At 43.0% G+C, this 19,461-nt stretch overlaps 1 protein-coding gene across 1 annotated transcript in view; it reads left to right on the top strand.

Annotated features, from left to right (window-relative positions):
- The first annotated feature begins 19,346 nt into the window (after positions 1 to 19,346).
- Positions 19,347 to 19,461, top strand: part of RAB31 (RAB31, member RAS oncogene family) — a 56,236-nt gene continuing 56,121 nt past the window's right edge. The window contains exon 1 of the mRNA XM_026033847.1: positions 19,347 to 19,397. Coding sequence (XP_025889632.1) covers positions 19,359 to 19,397 — 39 coding nt within the window. The 5' untranslated portion in view covers positions 19,347 to 19,358. The remainder of the gene's footprint in view (positions 19,398 to 19,461) is intronic.

The raw sequence follows: 19,461 nt of genomic DNA, 5'->3' as shown, positions 1-19,461 counted from the left end.
TTCTGCAAATTTTGACAGCCAGAAACCTCTGTTTCAAAATGCTGGTATAAAATATTCCCTTAATTGGTGCTTTTTTTTTTTTTTTTTTTGGCTTTTGTGATGGAAATGTACAGTTTAAATGTGTGTGCACATACAATTTTCAATCATGCTCTGCTTTTCTTAAGCTTATCTTATAGGCACATCTTGTGTTTTTGCTATTAATCACACTTATTTTGATAACTTTATTCACCATAACGTGGAAGATCATAAAAACTGGATAAAACAAATGCTCTATTTAGTTGATAGCTATAGCACTGTGTAAAGAAAAGGATCATTACTCGAACTCGTGTTAACTGGGAGTCTTATTTGAGTGTTCCACCATTTTGTTTTTTAGTCTCTGTAGTAATCTTTGATATTGTCAATATACCRAATAGCAAAACAAGTATTTCTTGCCCATTTTATTCCAAAGAAATGCAATTTTACTAGCTTGATTTTTCACTCAACAGTATTGACAGCATGTCTTTTAAGAAGGTTTTTTATACCGAACCATTTTCTTAATTTTATTTTGCAAATCACTTAAGGACTTAATCCTTATAGTAATTTTTTTTTTTTTGCAAAAGCATCTGAAAATGTATAATCTTAGAAATGAAAAGAAAATCATTTTCTTCCATTCCCATTAGAACAATCTGCTTTCTTGCACACCTATTCAATCCGTAGAGACCCACATGCAGATTACTCAGTATTTCTTTTTATTCAGACTTTAAAAAAATGAGTGAATCAAATAAATTACCATGACTACATTGTATGGACTGTGCTATTCTCTGCCATTGTAATTTAAGAGAAGGTTCAGCAGAAATTTGGTGTCTTTCTATATGACCGTGTCATTCCTAACTGGGGATTAGTTCTTTGTTTGGAGGTGGGAATATGTGGTATTTAAATGACACAGATAACAAAGATCAGGGTGATTTGTAAGACAAATGATAACTGTTTGGGAATTACATTTCTTTTTCCTACAAGCTATCACTGAAATAACAGGTTGTCTTCATATGATGCATCTACTCCTAGTACCACTGTTAGTAGTCACCAGGGAAGGTCTCTTCCCATCTAAATAGAAATACCAAKGCAAAAACTTTGGCTCATACAGTGACACATATATGGAGAAAAAAACACCTTTTTTGCTTCATGCCATCACACTTTTGTGTGGCCAAACCCCACTTAATGAATAAGTACCCAAATAGTCTTRCTTCTAAATTTCCTGGCCTAGGGAGACCATAAATTCTATACCTTGATCTCCCCAGACACTATTTAAGGGGGACATTTAAACTTCAGTCTAATTGTAAGATTCCCACTGATCACAAACAGGACACCCAGAAACCTTATAAATGTATGATGCACGTATGGATTCTCTCAAACTGTGTGGTAAGTTGATCTTCATGAAATGATCTGTCTAAATCATGAAAGAAAAAGATCATAAGAAGTACATTATTGGTTTTTAGATGAAGATACGACAAAGGTCACAGGAACAAATAACTTAGCATCCACCAAGATGTTCTAATCCAGTTTGTGCTGGTGTTTTAATAACCTGTTTGACTACCTTACAGGCATTGGAAAATATGAAATGGAAGGTGTAGATAAACTCAAGTTCAAACGCTATATACTACAAAGCACAGAAGCCAAGGCTATGAATGAGAAGATACAAACGGAAAACACTGGCAAGATTTTTCAGTGTGATAAAAGCCGTCTTTATTGCTTATTGACATCTTATAAAAAGTCCATAGCAATTAACAAGAGATTATAATATTTACATGAAGTACTAAATAAATCTTTTCAAAACTACAAAAATGATCAAGTTAATCAGATTTTGTATCATATCCATTTGGGTGCCTTTGCAAAAAATTATTCTGAAGTTGGATTTGTGACATTTCTTGTGTCAAAGCTGTGGCAGGCGTAAAGGCCTCAGGCCCGAGAGCCCTGCAGGCCCCAGACCTCACACAGGAAAATACCTTATTTATTAGCTGTGAAGAAGCAAGTCGCTCTCTCTGATCAGACAACAACGCCAACTTTCAGTGTCCACGTGTTCACCCGGTTGCCTTTCTCCCAGGCTACCCTTCCTGTGTGGGAAGAGATTCCCATAAATATCTGCAAAGCCATCTCGCTGTCCTCCTCCGGATTCCTCCTCGAGCTCCCTTTTCCTGTAAAGCCTACAAAGCTTTTTTTTCAGGGTTAGGCTTCTGGTGCACTGAGACAACTGCTTATTCTCTTGAGCAATACTGACTCATAGTTTTCTTGTCCTCCCCCAGGCATTCTCTGCTGCCTCTTGCTTTACAGTAGATCTGTAAGTTCTTTGCCTTATAGATCATCTTTTTGTTCTTTTTATAGTGCTTCGCCCAAACTGGCCCATGACAGAAGCTCCCAAATATTAAGATACGTACAGAAATACATGAGTACCTGTAATCCAAATGGATGCACAAGACAACATGGTGGCTGAAGCCTCTAACATGTTGAATTTGCATTTGAAAATGCAGCATATATTGGAGCATTTATGCTAAAAACAGATGTACATCATAAACCATTCCTTCCCTTCCCTATTTACTGTTGCACTTTTTTGCCTCCCAGTAATTTTTCATGTTGTTTTTTGTTTGTTTGTTTTGGCTCATTGCTTGTGGATGACTTTTGTTTATTTTTTATTTTTTGGATTGTGCACCATAGTTTTGTTTCATTTCCCCAGATAAGAGACGACCTGGTGACTTTATTATTAGTATTAGTATTTTTATTTGTCAATATTAGAATCCAGTTGTCACTGTTCCAGATGAAGGCCTTGCAGAAGGACTTCAAATATACAATATATTTAATAGTAATTTTGCTGAGTGCACATGAGTAATTCTATCTGTTCAGGACTGTGCCGAAATACAGGATTGGATGGATCTTGAGGGCTTTTTGGCATGAAAGCCATGAAGGAATTAATGTCTACATTTGCTGTCAAAGAACTTTGTTAATATAACGTTGAGTTTGCTTGTGGGTATCTCAAGTCATTGCAAGAAGTCAAGTTCAATGATAATGAAACCTCTGAAAACTAGGATGTATAGAACTGAGGAACATACTAACATGATGTTAAGGTGCTGGGAGCTTACAGTGGCTATTGGCATTAATCTGTAGGCAAACCATGACATCCATGGAATGAGACGGTAGCTGTCCTCTGTGTGGTCAAAAGAAAGCAAGGCACGTTTATCACAAGGGAGCTGACAAATCTTCTTTTTCTGTTGAAGCCATCAGTAGTAAAACTCCAGCTTCTTTGGCCATGGGCACTGCAAGAAGGTGATCTATGAGCTTTATGGTAGGCATTTCAAAGTCTACTGCTATATCTGATTTTGTAGGTGCTCAAGCTCACGGTGAAAGAGAGCAAAGGAATAACCTACCAGAAGTCGTTTCAGAGGTCCATGTCTCAGTGTCTGGGTGCTGCACACTCAAGGGAGTCGCAGACATGCGGGCAATGCTCATGCGGTACCACCCACCTGATGGCAGGTTTTCCTTTGGGAGAGCTCTGCTCCAGCTCTCAGGTGCTCTGTGCCAGCAATGATGCGTCACGCGCGTGTATTGCATGGGGAGACTGAATCACTGATCCAACGGGGCAGATTTCAGCACGGATCCATGTACCTTGGCTCCAAATTTCCTTGTTCTCAGAAGTCTGTGTCTCACTGGCATAGTCACTGACATGACAGGGCAACCAGGAACAGAAAACCCTTTCCACTCCAAAATGCCTCCTAAAGATTTTGGTTTTAAAACAGGGGGAAAGACAGAGAGAAAAACTCCATGTCTGAACTTTGGCTATTTCAAGTAATTACAGCAACCACATAGGTATGCACCTCTATCTTTGTAGCTAGTCATTGATTCCTTCCCCTTTCATCCTAGATCTCTAAGTCCTTTAGAAAGGAAATAAATGTCATTATTCTTGTCATATAGGTAAAGAAAAAGAGAACAAGAGGAGCAAAGCAATGTGCATGATACTGCTTATCAGACTTGAGAGGGAAAAAAAGAAAATAGGGAATTAAGTGTACAAAAAATCTTCAGTGCTATTTATCATTGCATGATGCCATTACACATCTGACAAGTAGCAGTGGAATGCATGAATCCTAATGTATYTACTCCGAATGGCATGCCAAGCCAGACCCTACATCCTTGTTAGACTTGCCCTTGAGTCAGACAGGCCTTTCCTCAACCCACACAGCCCTCCTTCCCCACCAAACCAGTCCCTGCCTGGCAACACCTAACCTGATTTTCAGATGAATAGTATTTGCATTTCTCTACTACTTCATTTCCTGGTTTGCTGAGCTTAAATTTGCTTCTCTCTAGGTCTGCCTAGATATTGGCTCGTATAATAGGTTCACACTCTTCCTTTTCAGAAGTGGAGGTTGGTTATTTAGGTCCCAGAACATATYCCAGAGGGAAAAGTGAGACTGGACTGAGTTGCTGCCTGCTACCAAACCTGCTTTTCCCCCTGGCAATTCTTCTCCAGCAGAAGTTTCATATCCTTCCAGTTAGTCCCCTTTCTCCTCTTACTAACCCAATGGCTCTCCTATCCTCTTGGTCCTCCACCTCAAATGCCTCTCAGAAAGCTTCTGTGTACACATTTTTAGTTCTCTTTATGTAAACTGTCTTTTAAACTTCTTACTAGCTTCAATACTCACATTGTGGCTCCAAAGCAAAAAAGAAACAAAACCTGGCAGCAGTCCTATCTGGCAAGGTGCCCACAGATCTTTTTCAGATTTCCACTGCGTTTAGGTCAGATTCAGCCGTGACTCCATTTGCAATCCATCTGAATACTGGCTGCAAGTCTTTTTGGCCACCCTATTCAGCCCAGAGTGTAATCCATTTAGTTGGGGAGAACTGGGCACATTCTCTATGCTCTTTTTTGGATGAACTGAAGGTTCGTAGGTGGCAATGGGATTTGCCACAGGAGAATGATCAGTTTGGGCATGGCTTGTTATTCTGGTCTCTGCAATTGCCAGAATCCAACAACCTAAAAAAAAGCATGCTAGTGGTGAGGAAGTCAAGGGGGGTTCGTTTAGATAACCTCAACACTTACGGGGAGCACAGTGAATTTTGAGGTAAGACTGTTACGCACATGGATTTTTGATCATTTGGAAGAATCAACTTCTGGATGGTAATGTCTACATAGTCTTTTGGGGGCAGATATGAACTCATTCTACCTGTGCATCAACTCAGTCAGCAATCGTGTTACTACATGTAGCGCTGAGCCCAGACAGAGGCAGGGACAGACAGTGGCATGGCATAAACCTCACCTCATCCGGAAAGCAGTCAAAATAAAAACATAGCAGGGATCAATTCCCTGAAGAAACCTTTGAAATTGTTGCTCTTTTAAATGCAGAAGCCAAGAGTGTCCTAAAAGATCCAGCTTGCATGTTATTTTCATGCCAGAAAATGCGCAGAATCTATGAGTAGTCTATGAGCAATAATTGTTTAACATGGAAAACAACTACTGAAAGCTACCAAAACCAAGAGGAAAAACTGAATGATGTGGACCAGTTTCTCAACAGAACTTCTCAGCCACTGAACTGAGAGGGAATCCAAAGAATGATGTGTTTTGTCAGAAATAAATGTACATAAAAACACAAATAAAGATAATAAAAACACATACGATGAGGAAGCTGGTCAGACAGTAAGAATTATGAAATTTGACAAAATGCAGAGCCATATCATTTGTAATAACAAGTATCAAAAGTTTAAAGAACCGTCTGATGCAGAAATATTTCCTTTGTTTAATTGAACTGTCTACATGTTAAAGGCCAATTACACTCTTAAAGTAATTCTTGGCTAGGCTCATCATCTCAATAATTTACAAATCAGCTTGCTTACTTTATAGTCAAATGACCCTTTTTTTTTTTTTTTTTCTTTTAAACCTTAATATAGGGCTAAAGGGGTCACGGTAAATATATGCTGTAATAGTTTTTAATTGTGGGAATATTTCAAGGATGTCAGGTATACATTTTACCAACAGTGCATTAAGAAGCTTTACGTTATTGCATTTCAGCCTCTTCCTGGGTTTGAGCATTGGCAACCTCTCAGGCTGGAAACTCTTTGTTTAAAATGAGCTTTAATGTACACAGACTGCAGCACTGCCAATAATCTCCCGAACAGAGTGAGTTTTAGTGGGTGATTCATAAAGGAAGTCAGACAAAGTATGCTCAGTGGTATTGGAATGTGGTTGGGATCAAAGCAATGATTTAGTGGAATATGCTCGTCAAGCACCACATGCAGGAAATCTTTCTGGATAAAGATGGATTCATCCCATGAGAATATCAGGATATTCTCAAGTATCATTTGTTCTGTAAAAATAGTAGAGTGGCAAAGAAAAATRAGAAAGCGGCCTCGTTCACCGTCAGATATTCTGCTGGCAAAGAGACTTCAGCTGGACTTGTTGGGAGCAAAGGGCAGGGAATGAATAAAGCTAATAAAACTAACATTGATTTAAAGGGACACTCTGCAATTCCAACAGAGAAAAACATCCACCTCATTTCTATTTAAGTGGCTTCAACATTGTTATCTAAATAAAATGTTGCTAGTAATTGAGCATACATAAGCCTGCTAAGCTGGATTTGTTGTGATTGCACATTTGCATGCATATAACTCACACTSTGCACTGTTCACATCTCTTTCCAAGCAGCATTTTGAAAACCACAGTGTTAATTTTGTTTCTGAGGCTAAAGAGCTACTTGTACAGAGAACAATGAGCCCTAAGACCAGAAGGCTAAATCCTACTTAGAGGGTCTCGTGCTAGTATAAGCAATAAGGATTTCCTATGTCCTATTAGTTGGGGAAAAAAAAAAAAAGGCTGTTATATCTATAAATATTCTGTTTAAAGATATTATATTTAATTTGGCTCTGGCTCTTCATAGAGTTTTCTCTCTCTTCCTTATACTGCTTGCTAAGGAGTAGCAACAAAGTATGCCCCAATCCCTGCTTTCTTATGTTGATCCACTCCTGGGTATAGTCCTCTCTGAAGGGCCAGGGCACAGCTGTGCTTTCCTGCAGCACTGCCTACCAGGATGAAAGAAAAAAACAGCAATAGGAAGGTTGCGGATACCCTGTTCCATGAGGAAGAGTTTTATGGAGGAGAGATGCCCTGCAAGACTCACATTCCTACAAAATGGGGCCAGAATGGGACAAGATGAACTCTACTGCTTACAGGAGCTAAGAGAAAGACAAGTCCCAGCTCTAATGCTGGAAGAAAAGATTTAATCCAGAAAGCAGTGATGGTGCCACATTTTCAGAGGGCTTCCTACGTTTGACTTGGAAAGGCAGCCTGCTGTTTTTCAAGTCCTGGGTATAGGGAATTAATATTTCACAGACATTAACTTGTTCTCAACGTTTCCTATCAACTGGGTTTTTTTATGGGCATGAATGCTACTAATCCATATGTTAATGGTGCAATCCTAAATAATAGATTATATCCTTTCACTCAAATGCAGTTTAAGATTGAATTTAGATTAAATATACATGGAAGGTTTTAGTTTGTACCTTGATGGAGCAAGAAATGCATGAGACAGAAGGCCATGTTTGCTGTGGTGCCCTCAGCTACACACTTRAAAATTAATATATGTAGTGATCAAAGCTTTCAAGGAACAAAATTTGAAGATATTAGGAATCTAAGAATAAATGAAAAGTACTTTCTCTTGTAAGGCTGTAGTTTATTTGCATTATTTATCCCATGACATCTTCTGGAAAATAAATACAAAAACATGCTGCGTTTTTGCAAGCCAAYGAGCAAGCCAGTGCAAGTTAAAAGACAGGCAGTGAAAATTTGGCTTGTCTTAAAAAAACAACAAAACAACAACAATAACAAGACCTCACCCTATTAGACCTATTTTGTTCCTTTGATCCAGAGATATGGTTTACACACAGACCGAGCTAGGAGTAGGATGTCTTGCCTTAAGATAGGCTTTATGTGATCTTGTCCTTAAAAGCCTTTGCATTCTTGTTTCTTTTTCTTATTTAGCTCCTTAGATACCACTACCTTCAATGTGTAAATTGAACGTGATTACTTATATACCTTACTTTTTCCCTTGGACTAGTTAAACAAACAAACTTACTCTCAGTTTGAAGTTGTTTTACAGGGTGACCAACGCATGACTCTTTCCATAGGGGCCCCTTCCATTTCTAGATGTTTTACTCAAAGGGACACTTATGTCCTCACTCTTCTGTTGAGTTTATGAAGCTCCTACTGGGATAACACTCCAGGACAGCTCTGCACTTGGGTAGGAACCTCAGAGCTTACAGAGAGCAACAGAATAAAGCCAAAAATGGGTTCACCTTTTCACCATCCTCCGGGCAAGCTGTTTGGGATGCAGCTCCCCAAACCCTCTGTTATTTCCACAGGTSTAGTTGCCCAGCTTGTCAGGTTGCTGTTTGTTCTGCAGCCACCAGCAAGCGCTACGACACAGAGCACTTGGGTGCCCGGAGGGGAAGGCAAGCGCTCGCCTTCTCCCCAGCCAAGCCCAAAGGGGTATTTCCAGCGAGGTGCAGCTCGTTTGATCTTTTTTGGAAGGGGAACTACAGTCGAGACAAACACCCAGAAGTTCAGTGAAAATAGTAGCTTGGAGAACATGTGAACTGCTCCTTGAACTGCTCTGAAGACTGCACAGACACCTGAAACAGGGCGCCAGGTACCCACTCCAGACACCAGAATTACTGGGAGGACGTGGCCTCAGCAGGGCTTTCTCAAACTCAGATTTCATCCAAAAATAGTATTTTTTTTCTATATGTCCTAATCTTTTTAGGGTATCTTTTTTATGTCCTAACCTGTCTTTTTCTATATGCCTTTTCCCCCTTTACTMTTGCCACGCATCATTATTATTACCAAACATTCAAAAATATCCAGAACAAAACATAAACCTCTAATCTATTCCTAARTTTAAACAGACTCCATTATCTGTGTTGGAAAGAAACTCTGAAGTTCATAAACCCACAAAACTGCCACTGAAATATATGGAAATTGAAATATATTTTAAAAGAGGATTTGTCCTGAGAAGAAAATTTCTGAGCTCTRTGCCAGCATGACCAAAGCTTTGCAAAACTGGAGGTTTCTGTTGGGATTAATTTGTCCTCATACAAGACATAAGGCCCTAAAAGAGGTATTAGTTTAAGTCAAATATCCTCCACATTTGAGGCCTGTTWTAGACTGGCGATGTGGAGATGAGAAGACACACCCCAGCCTCAGACTGAAACTCTGTCAAACATGCCAAAGCTATATCAATTCCAGAAACAACAACAACAAAAATGCTGGGGACCTTTCATGCTGTCAGACTTTGTATGGAGTGATGGGATAGTCTTTTATGGCAACTTCTTGAAGAGATTTTTTTCTCTCCTTCTGAGAGTTCTCTCTCAGATTTTCTAATTTATTGTTCGGATTGCAAGTAACCCTTTCTTGGTAATAATGAGATAGGTTGTATGAACTCAGTCCATTTCTACTGATGGTGAATGACGGAAGACCACTCTTTTTATTTCTTTTGTTTTCCTAACCAGTCTGTTAAATCTTAACAACTAAATCAAGTTGAATTAATGTCTCAGAATCACAGAATCACAGAATATTCAAGGTTGGAAGGGACCCCTAGAGATCATCTAGTCCAACCTTCCTGCTCAAGCAGGCACACCTAGAGCATGTGGCACAGGGTGGCATCCAGGCGGGTTTGGAAGATCTTCAGAGTAGGATACTCCACAACCTCCCTGGCCAGCCTGTGCCAGGGCTCTGTGACCCTCACAGGAAAGAAGTTCCTCCTCACCTGGAGATGGAACTTCCTGTGTTTCAACTTACACCCCCTTGTCCTGTCACTGGCCACCAATGAGAAGAGCTTGGCCCCTTCCTCCCTGCATTCTCCCTTCCTGAACTTAYATATGTTAATCAGATCTCCTCTCAGCCTTCTCTTCTCCAGAGAAAACAGGCCCAGTTCACTCAGTCTCTCTCTCAATCTCTCTGGTGTCTCCTCAGACACCATCTTTCTTACACCTGAATTTTAGCTTATCCACTTCAGCCCCCTCACAACTGTTTATGAGGAACTGTTTATGATATTCATTTTCCCTAATGCAGAGAAGAGCGGCCTATGGTGACTCCACAGTCTGGCTACATTCATTCGATTCACCRGCTAAAACCTCTGTAATGCCAGGGTGGATAAATGCACTTAGCCTTCTTAATGTGAAATTTTTCATTTCAAGTTTACTTGAAAGATCCCCTTTAGTGTCCTTTCTAAACAGAAGAGGCACTGATCAACACGCAGGCCCTGCCTGAGGATTTTGTGAGCAAAATCAGTGTGAAGTTCAAATCCTCTTTGGCTGGCAGTACACACAGGGCATGTTTTAGACCAACCTGATGCCCAATTGGCAGGACATACATTCCTGTCTATATATGAGCYTTGTTATCTCTACTTGGCAATGCACACAAAAGGAGCCTGCTTTCTTGACAATAAACCTTTGGCCTTAATATAATGCCCTTTTCATACTTTACAAGTCTAAGCTTCATTAAAAGGAGAATTGTGGATGATCTCCTTTCATTTGGTAGTAAACACAGGCTCCTTCACCCAATACAAAGCTAGTGGTGGTAAACTGGGCAAAGTTAATCACTGGATGCTGTGCTATTCTGCATGAGAACACTGTGCTGCAGAATACACGGCTGGAGGGGAACAGTGTCACTATTGAGTACATGCAGTTGTGATTTATAACGCGAGCCTTGCTGGGCCGCTCTTGCAAAGAGCTGGGAGGCAAGAAGGTATCGCTGCCCTGCTGCAAGGAGCCCCTGGGGTTCCGAAGGGCTCTCTGCCAGGAGAGGCCTCTCTCAGATAACCTTCCCCTTCGGACAACATGCAGCTGATGAAGCTGATCTTCACACTCTGCTTTTCAGACAGGGAATAAAAGGTATGGAAAACTTCAGAAACATGAAAAAGAAAGGAGGAAGGCAGTGTCAGAACCACCCAACGTTAAAAAACAAGACAATTCCTGTTGCCTCAATGGACTCATGATAATCATCACACCGGCATTTCCAGCTGTGCTCAAAATGGGCGGCCTGAGGAGGGGATCTGCAAAGCACAACACGTTAGGATACCTGTGGATGCTACTGAAGCGTAGCCCTGAATGCTCACCGTTAATGGGATCCCTGCTTTGAACTGTGCATTCACACAAGGAATCAAAACAACCTCTTGTCTGAATTGCTGTTTACACTATAAACTCAGCACTGGCTCACGGAAGTATTTTTTAGATTTATATGGGAAAGAGTTTGATAATCAGCGTTTAATAATATGAATTCAGTAGGGGCTGAAACAATTCAATGACTTTTGTTTGACTGCATAAAATGCATGGGTGATTTTGATCTCGGTGAGAAGGGCTCTATCTTAATTCCTTTGTGATACATCAGGTCTGATGCCCAAACCTCAACAATTGTTATTGTCTGGCAGATCTACTTAGCAACATAGCCAAAGAATCCATTGGATCACTGAGTCCAATTTTCTGTCAATTCAAGTCATCTCAGGAACCTGTTCTTAAATTTATCAAAATCTCCCTTTCAATCAGTTCACTTTTCATTTGTTGGATAGTAACTGCCTTTAGAAAACTTTCTCAAAGCCTTGGAAAGCTCTGCTCCTACCCTTCCAATCTGTCACACCTTTAAGGATATTTTATGTCTATTTTTTTAATTAAGACTTTTTTTTTTTCATTTAGCTAAAATAGATCTTATCCTTTCCTGTGGCTTATTTACCTATAGAATTTATTGTACCTCAGCTTCTGTTTGTCAGAAAGAAGCTTTTTTAATTCTCTCCAGATTGAACATTTTCAGGGAAGAAATTTCAGGGAAGAAAGATCAGCTTGGAGCCATGGTATGTGAGTTGCRGAGACTGAAAATCTTATATTACTTTTCACCATCAATCCACTATGATATCTGACCTGTGGTTTAACAGAGGAACAGTCCCTTGATCAGTCTGTTCACCAATGTACATTCATTATACCATGCTGGAACTGGAAATGGGTGGGCAGTTGCAGGGCTGTGATCTCACTGCAATTACTGAGACATGGTGGGACAGCTCTCATGACTGGAACGTGGCCATGGAGGGCTGTAGGCTTTTCAGGAAGCCAGGCCTGGAAGGCGAGGTGGCCAAGTTGCTCTTTATGAGAGAGAGCAACTGGAATGCATGGAGCTCTGCCCAGAGGAGGATGAGTAGAGAGCCTGTGGGTGAGGATAAAAGGGCAGCCCAACAGGGGCGGCACTGCGGTGGGTGTTCACTACAGGCCTCCTGACCAGGATGAGGAAGTGGATGAGGCTTCTAGAGATGGCTGCAAGAGGCCTTGCAATCCCAGGCCCTGGTCCTTATGGGAGACTTCAGGCACCCTCATGTCTGCTGGGAAAACCAAATAGCCAGGAACAGACAGTCCAGGAGGTTCCTGCAGAACRTTGCAGATAACTTCTTGATGCAGGCGGTTGAGGAGCCAAMAAGGGAGAGGTGCTGCTAGACCTGATMCTAACAAACAGAGATGGTCTAGTGGRAAATGTGAGGGTTRGGGGCAGTCTGGGCTGCAGTGACCAYGTTATATTGGAATTCATGATCCTGTGTGGAGGAATCTGGCCAAGAAGAAGGATTGCAGTCCTGGACTTTACMAGAGCCAATCTTGAACTCTTCAGGGAGCTCCTTGGAGGAAATSGCCTGGGCCAGGGCTTTAAAAGGAAAGGGCATCCAGGAGAGCTGGCTAATATTCAAGCACCRTTTTTTCCAAGATCAGGGTGGTGCATTCCTACATGAAAGAAATCRAGCAAGTGGGGCAGGAGACCTGTGTGGATGGCAAGGAACTCTTGGGAAAACTTAAAGAGAAAAAGAGAGCATACATGATGTGGAAGAAGGGTCAGGCCACGTGGAAACAATGTAGGAACATTGTCAAAAAATGCAGGGATACAATGAAGAAGGCCAAGACCCTTTTGGAACTAGAGTTAGCCAGAGATGTCAGGGACAACTGGAAGGGCTTCTGTAACTRTATCAGCAGCAAGAGGAAGACTAAGGAAAATATTAGTCTGCTGCTAAATGGGGAGGGTGYCTTGGTGACGGAGGATGCTGAGAAGACAGAGTTGCTAACTGCCGCCTTTGCCTTTGTCTTTACTGCTAAGGCTAATCCCCAAGAACTGCAGAGCCCAGGTAAAAGAGACATAAATGGGAGAGAGGAAGACCTTCTACTGGTCGAGGAAGACTGGGTTAGGGATCACTTAGGCAAACTGACCACCCATAAATCTATGGGGATGCACCCAAGAGTGCTGAAGGAACTGGTGGATGTTATTGCTCAGCYGCTCTCCATCGTCTTCAAGAGATGCTGAAGAACAGGGCAGGTGCTGGAGGACTGGAAGAAACCAACRTCACTCCAGTCTTTACAAAGGGCAAGAGGGAGGATTCGGGAAAATACAGGCCAGTCAGCCTCACCTCCGTCCCTGGTAAGGTGATAGAGTAGCTCATCCTAGAGAGCATCTCTAGGCACATGAAGGAAAAGAGGATGATCAGAAGTAGGCAGCACAAATTCACCAAGGGGAAGCCATGTTTGACCAACCTGATAACGTTCTACGATGGGGTGATGGGCTAGGTGGCTTATGGGAAAGCCATGGATGTTGTCTTCCTTGATTTCAGCAAGGCTTTTGACACTGTCTCCCATAACATCTTCATGGGAAAGCTCTGGAAGTGTGGACTAGACAGGTGGACAGTGAGGTAGATCAAGAACTGGCTGGATGGCAGAGCTCAGAGGGTGGTGATAAATGGGGCCGAGTCCAGTTGGAGGCCTGTGGCCAGTGGTGTCCCCCAGGGGTCAGTGCTGGGCCCAGTGCTGTTCAACCTGTTCATCAATGACCTGGACGAGGGACGGAGCGCACCCTGAGCAAGTTTGCAGATGACACCAAGCTGGGTGGAGTGGCCGACACTCCGCAGGGCTGTGCGGCCATCCAGAGGGACCTGGACAGGCTGGAGAGTTGGGCAGAGAGGAACCTCCACAGGTTCAATAAGGACAAATGCAGGGTCCTGCACCTGGGGAGGAATAACCCCAGGCATCAGTACAGATTAGGGGTCGACCTGCTGGAGAGCAGCTCCGTGGAGAGGGACCTGGGAGTCCTGGTGGACACCAAGTTAACCATGAGTGAGCAGTGTGCCCTCRTGGCCAGGAAGGCCAATGGGATCCTGGCTGCATCAGGAGGATGTTGCCAGCAGGTCAAGGGAGGTGATTCTGCCCCTCTACTCAGCTCTGGTGAGGCCGCACCTGGAGTACTGTGTGCAGTTCTGGGCTCCCCAGTATGGGAGAGACATGGAGCTTCTAGAGATGGTCCAGCAGAGAGCGACAAAGATGATTAAGGAACTGGAGCATCTTTCATACGAGGAGAGACTAAGCAAGCTGGGCCTGTTTAGCCTAAAGAAGAGAAGACTGAAAGGGGATCTGATCAATATGTACAAATACCTGCAGAGAGAACACAAAGAAGATGGAGCTGAACTCTTCTCAGTGGTGGYCAGTGATAGGACAAGGGGAAATGGGTCCAAGTGGAAACACAGGCAGTTCCATCTCCATGTGGGGAGGAACTTCTTCCCTGTGAGGGTGACAGAGCCCTGGCACAGGCTGCCCAGGGAGGTTGTGGAGTCTCCTACTCTGGAGATCTTCCAACCCCGCCTGGATGCCGCCCTGTGCCCTGTGCTCTGGGTGTCCCTGCTGGAGCAGGGGGTTGGACTAGATGATCTCTAGAGGTGCCTTCCAACCTCAACCATTCTGTCAGTCTGTGATACGGTGATACTGTGATGTTGGGAATGGCACATCTGTTTTAGATCCCACTAACAAACATAGTGATAATCTTTATATAAATAATAMTTTTTAATRTTTTTTTTTCAACAGTAATAATRTTGCTTTTCAAAGTAATTGCAGGAAACTGTAGATAGAAACTTGGAGAACTTCAGTCCCCTCTTATTTATTCCAACAGTTTTTCCCTTTAGGAGGGAGTGACTGGATGGTAAAAATGTCACAAACAAGAGACACTAAAACATGAAGCCGCTCAATAATAAATTAAACTAACGGGCAGTTGCAGATTCTCCTGGCATTAATGGTGGAATCAGTGGGTGGAGAGGATCTAATTTTGTATATAAAATGAAGTGTAAAAGCTCTACTGAAGTTAAAAATTGCACGGGCTTAAGACTTACCGGAAAATCAGAATTTGGCCTTCAACTTCTGCCATGTTATTCCTGTACTTCATTAATTTTCACGTCTCATGGGTCTGAAGATGCCAGGACATGAGCATGGGCAACCTTTTTGTAACCTTGCAGACATTACATAAACAAACAGAAAATGACCTCTCCAGAAATTTAGCCATGTTGTAACCAGTGGATTTTGCACATGATACAGAGCCAGAGCCAGGAGCAATTCCTGCCCTATAAACCGCTTGCTCAGGGGCAGCTGCCTCCCTTTCAGGAGCTTCTTGGCAGCTCTTTGGGCAGACAACAGTGACATTTCTGTCGTGGCAGAGTCACGACAGTGTCACACATCCGTGTCACCAGTGGAGATGCACATGTGTTTCTCCCAGGACTATGGGGTTAACTTATCTCCTTCTGTACATTGGGAATAAGAACTGGGATGGTAGCCCGTAGTAGGAGGCCTTAGGCCGAGCTTGCCAGTGAGGAGGAGGGATAACATTTTTGTGCATGGAAGATGCTTGCCAAGGAATCCAGAGGGAAAGCCACAGCAGGAGAAAGGAAGTAACTCATCAGGTGCTTGGGACGGAGCAGCAGTCTGTGGAGTGGAGCACACACCAGGGTCATGGTGGGATCTTGCCTGGAGTCAGCAGAGAGGGAAGACAGGTAGAAGGAGGAGCTGGAAGAAGGCAGATGTTTCCTTAGCCTGGGAACCCATCTAGCACCTCAACAGCATCCCGTCTGCCTGCCTAGCATACAGGGTGGACACCTTTTCRAGAGAGAGACAGAGAGTATAGGAAAATTCCCAATGCAAGATTAGTTTTCTGCCAGCACAAGCTCCATAGGGGCAGGAATGTGCAGCTAGGGATGAAGGACGGGACGGCAGCAGCCCCAGCTTCAGTTTCAGGACACTGTTGCAGAACTACATGAGACAGGGTGCTATTAAGCAGGTTACAGAGGTTACATAGCAAGGCTGTGTTGGAGGCATCAGTTTTCCTGATCCCTGACCTTGTGCCTTTAACCAGAAGGCTGTTTTCCCTTCTTCCTACTGTGGCTTGCTGGGCCTGTTCAAAGGAGATCACCAACATTGCACCTAAAAACCTAGGGATAGTCCTGCTCCAGCTGCGTAAGGAAAAGGTCCCATCTTGGTGGCTGAGCCCAGGGCTGATGACAGGTTAGGATCTGGGCAGATTAGGAATAGTTGTTCCTATTTGGAAATTGGAAATTAATGAAGCTGCACTGTTATAAAATTAGAATAAACTCAAGGATGATGTGGTTCCTGCAGGTTTTGGAAACTGAAGCAAATGATTTCTGAGCAAGGAGTGGCTTACTTGAAACTCCTGAGGGAATGCTGCTGAAAAATGGAACTGCTTGGAAGTAACCTAAAGCGAAATACAGGGTGGAAAGAGGTGAGAGATTGCTTCAAAACTTATATTTATTAATTTGGATGCTATAACGAGAGCGAAAGAAAACTTTTAGGATGCAAAGAGTTGCTTTCGTTTGCTTTTAATCAGACATTCAAAAACATTGAAACATGACAAATTCCTCAAAAATGTTTTCCCAACCACAACTTCTCTCGTGCAGACAAATATAAGGATTATGCCAGTTCCTGGAAGAAGGAACGTCATTAGCTTTTTTTTTTTTTTAAATACTTGAACATATGTTTGTTTGACTTGTTTTCTAATTTTTATGGGTTTTTTTTGAGGGGGAGGATAGTGGTGGTTGTGGTTCCTAGACTCTTTGTTTCAGGCCAGTACAATGAGTTATTTTTCCTTTTNTTTTTTTTTTTTTTTTTTTTTCTTCTTTATGGTCTGTCAAATTTTTGGTCTATGCAAGTAAAATTGCCCTTTCTTGACCCCAGCCCTCCTGCTGCTTCATCCTGAGCTATTCATACTGGGTCATCCTCATTTTTATTTGTTTGTAACTAGGCTGCTTGGTTTTTTACTGTCTTCAGAATTAAGTTTTTGAGATCTGTACTTTCAGCATTTTCAGTGATGGCYGCTGCTTCATCACTGCATATTTTAGGAAAAGTTTCCACAGATAAGAAGAAATATGGAATTGCTTTCCTGGGCAGATTTCTCATGCATTGTGTTATATTACAGTGGTACTGAATCAAGACAGCAATTCAGTGTGTCCTATTATGCGTTGAAGTCAGTGGGATGTGATATTGTCTTGAAAAAAGACATTTTWAAGCAAGTTCTTTCCAGAACTGGAAGTTTTAGTGCATGTTTGTGCATGGAGATGCATGGAAAAATTAAGGCTCCTCAATTAAGACTGTAAAGCCAATGCATATTTAATAAACTACTTTAAGCTGCTCTATGAATTATGCCATTTGGGAATAAAGTGCCATTACATGATTGTAGCTTAATCTGAGTGCACCTATAGACAAACACTGGAGAGCTGTGCTTRTGACACTGAGCAGCTTTGAGCTGCTCTTATCAAGCAGCTTCCTCTTATCAAGTCTCTCTTTGTAACAACCCATAGCCTAGCATAAGAACATTTAAGTTTTTTTTTGTATTGAGAGTAGTTCAATTGGTATAGTATTTCACCTGCACAACAAGCAAAAATTCTTAAGCTTCAAAATTACAAAATCTGGAGCAAAGAAAAGGTGAGAGTAAATAACCAAAGGCATATTTGAAGGACATAAAAATATATAAAAAATTAAATCAATTAAATCAATAATCAGTTTATGCAAAAAGATGATCCCGAACACCTCTCCATTTGTAGARTTAACTACAGGCTGACACGTGGAGCTGCTTTGGGTGACTTGTGCTATGGCTGCAAGGCCACACTTGTTGCATGAAAGTGAGTTTGTTGTTTAGTGATTGTTTAGTGAAAGACTTCACTGTGTAACGCATTCCTGCAGGAAGACAATGAGAAGACAGAATACCAGCAATATTCTGCCAATGCTGGAAACCTGTTATTTCTGTTTCTCTAACTTCTTTCTCCCTGCTGAAAATGTTTAATTAAAGGCCAAGCATTTCCRTGATGAGCCTCTCCTTTAGTCTCCCTTTTCTGCTACTCTCTTCTACTGGTGACTGTCCATTACAAGTGCTTTGTGTTTTCCTCCTTGGGGATAAGAACTGCTGTTCCAAGCATTCCCTTGGCTGAGGGATGGGAGGKATGGGAGAGCTGGAAGAGCACAAACACATCCTCCTCCAGCCTCTGAGTGTGAGTGCAGGACATAATGTGGAACTAATTAACAACCTAACGAACGCCACGGGAGTTCACCCACCGTCAGGAAGCTCCTGGTGACGTGGCAGCAATTCCAGAGTGACTAATTGCATCTGCTGTAATCATACTTCAGTAATTCTACCTGTTTAAAAAATGATAAATTAGCCCAAATAAATCAATTGCAATTAAARTGGTTGGACTGTGACTTAAAATACATAACAGTTGCTTCTTATCTGCTTTTAATATGCAGCTGCTYCCATAATTCCAGTTAAGGAGAGCAGAGAAGAGCTGGAGAGGTCCCTAACCCTTCTCAGTGACTTCAGTGAGGGGGGCAATGCACTGCTGAAAAGTGATTAACCAGATTTTGGGTGCGGGATACAGCCCTACTAGCAATGTGAGGGTGGATATTGTAATCAAAGGCAACTATTTATTACCAGGATTGAGAAGAAATGGAGTTGCTCCTTCCAGGTATGGAAATGCAAACACACAGAGAAGGAAAGGGAAGGGGAAAGGGGGGGAGGGTAAGTTTGTGATGGATTCAGCGGCTCCCAAGAGGAGCAGCTCAGATGGGCAGCACGTGGCACGTAGGACTAAACCTATGTGGATGCAAAACCCCATGGATGCGAAGCCGCCCATTTATCKGTCTCGCAGCAGCAGGGATTTGCACAGGATCTCCTGGGCTGCAGGCACGCTCTGCACGCTGTTTTAAGGAAATATTTTAAGGCTTTTGGAGTGGGGGAGTTTGTCAGCAAGGAGCCGGGAAACCACCCCGTCCAGCGCGGCGGCTGCGAGCCACGTTAACGGCGCTCCGCCAACGGCTCCCAACGGCCGCCAACGGCTCCCAACGGCCGCGCGCCTCAGCGAGCCGCCCGCGGGCGGGAAGCGGCGGCGAGGCGGGGCCGGGCGCGCGCATGTGACCGGCGGCGGGGGCCGGTGCCGAGGCCGAGGCTCCGGCTGCGGGGCGGCCCCGGCCGGGCAGAGCGGAGCGGCGCGGCGCGGGATGCGGAGCGGCAGATGATGGCGATACGCGAGCTGAAAGTGTGTCTGCTTGGAGTGAGTAGCGGGCGGCGGAGCGGCCGCGGCGCCGCCGGGCGCCCCTGCGCGGGCCGAGGGGGGC

This window comes from Nothoprocta perdicaria, unplaced genomic scaffold (assembly GCF_003342845.1).
Source record: "Nothoprocta perdicaria isolate Ctin4 unplaced genomic scaffold, notPer1 scaffold_134, whole genome shotgun sequence".
In the NCBI taxonomy this organism is placed as follows: domain Eukaryota; kingdom Metazoa; phylum Chordata; class Aves; order Tinamiformes; family Tinamidae; genus Nothoprocta; species Nothoprocta perdicaria.
This window is presented reverse-complemented; position numbering and strand designations above follow the sequence as displayed.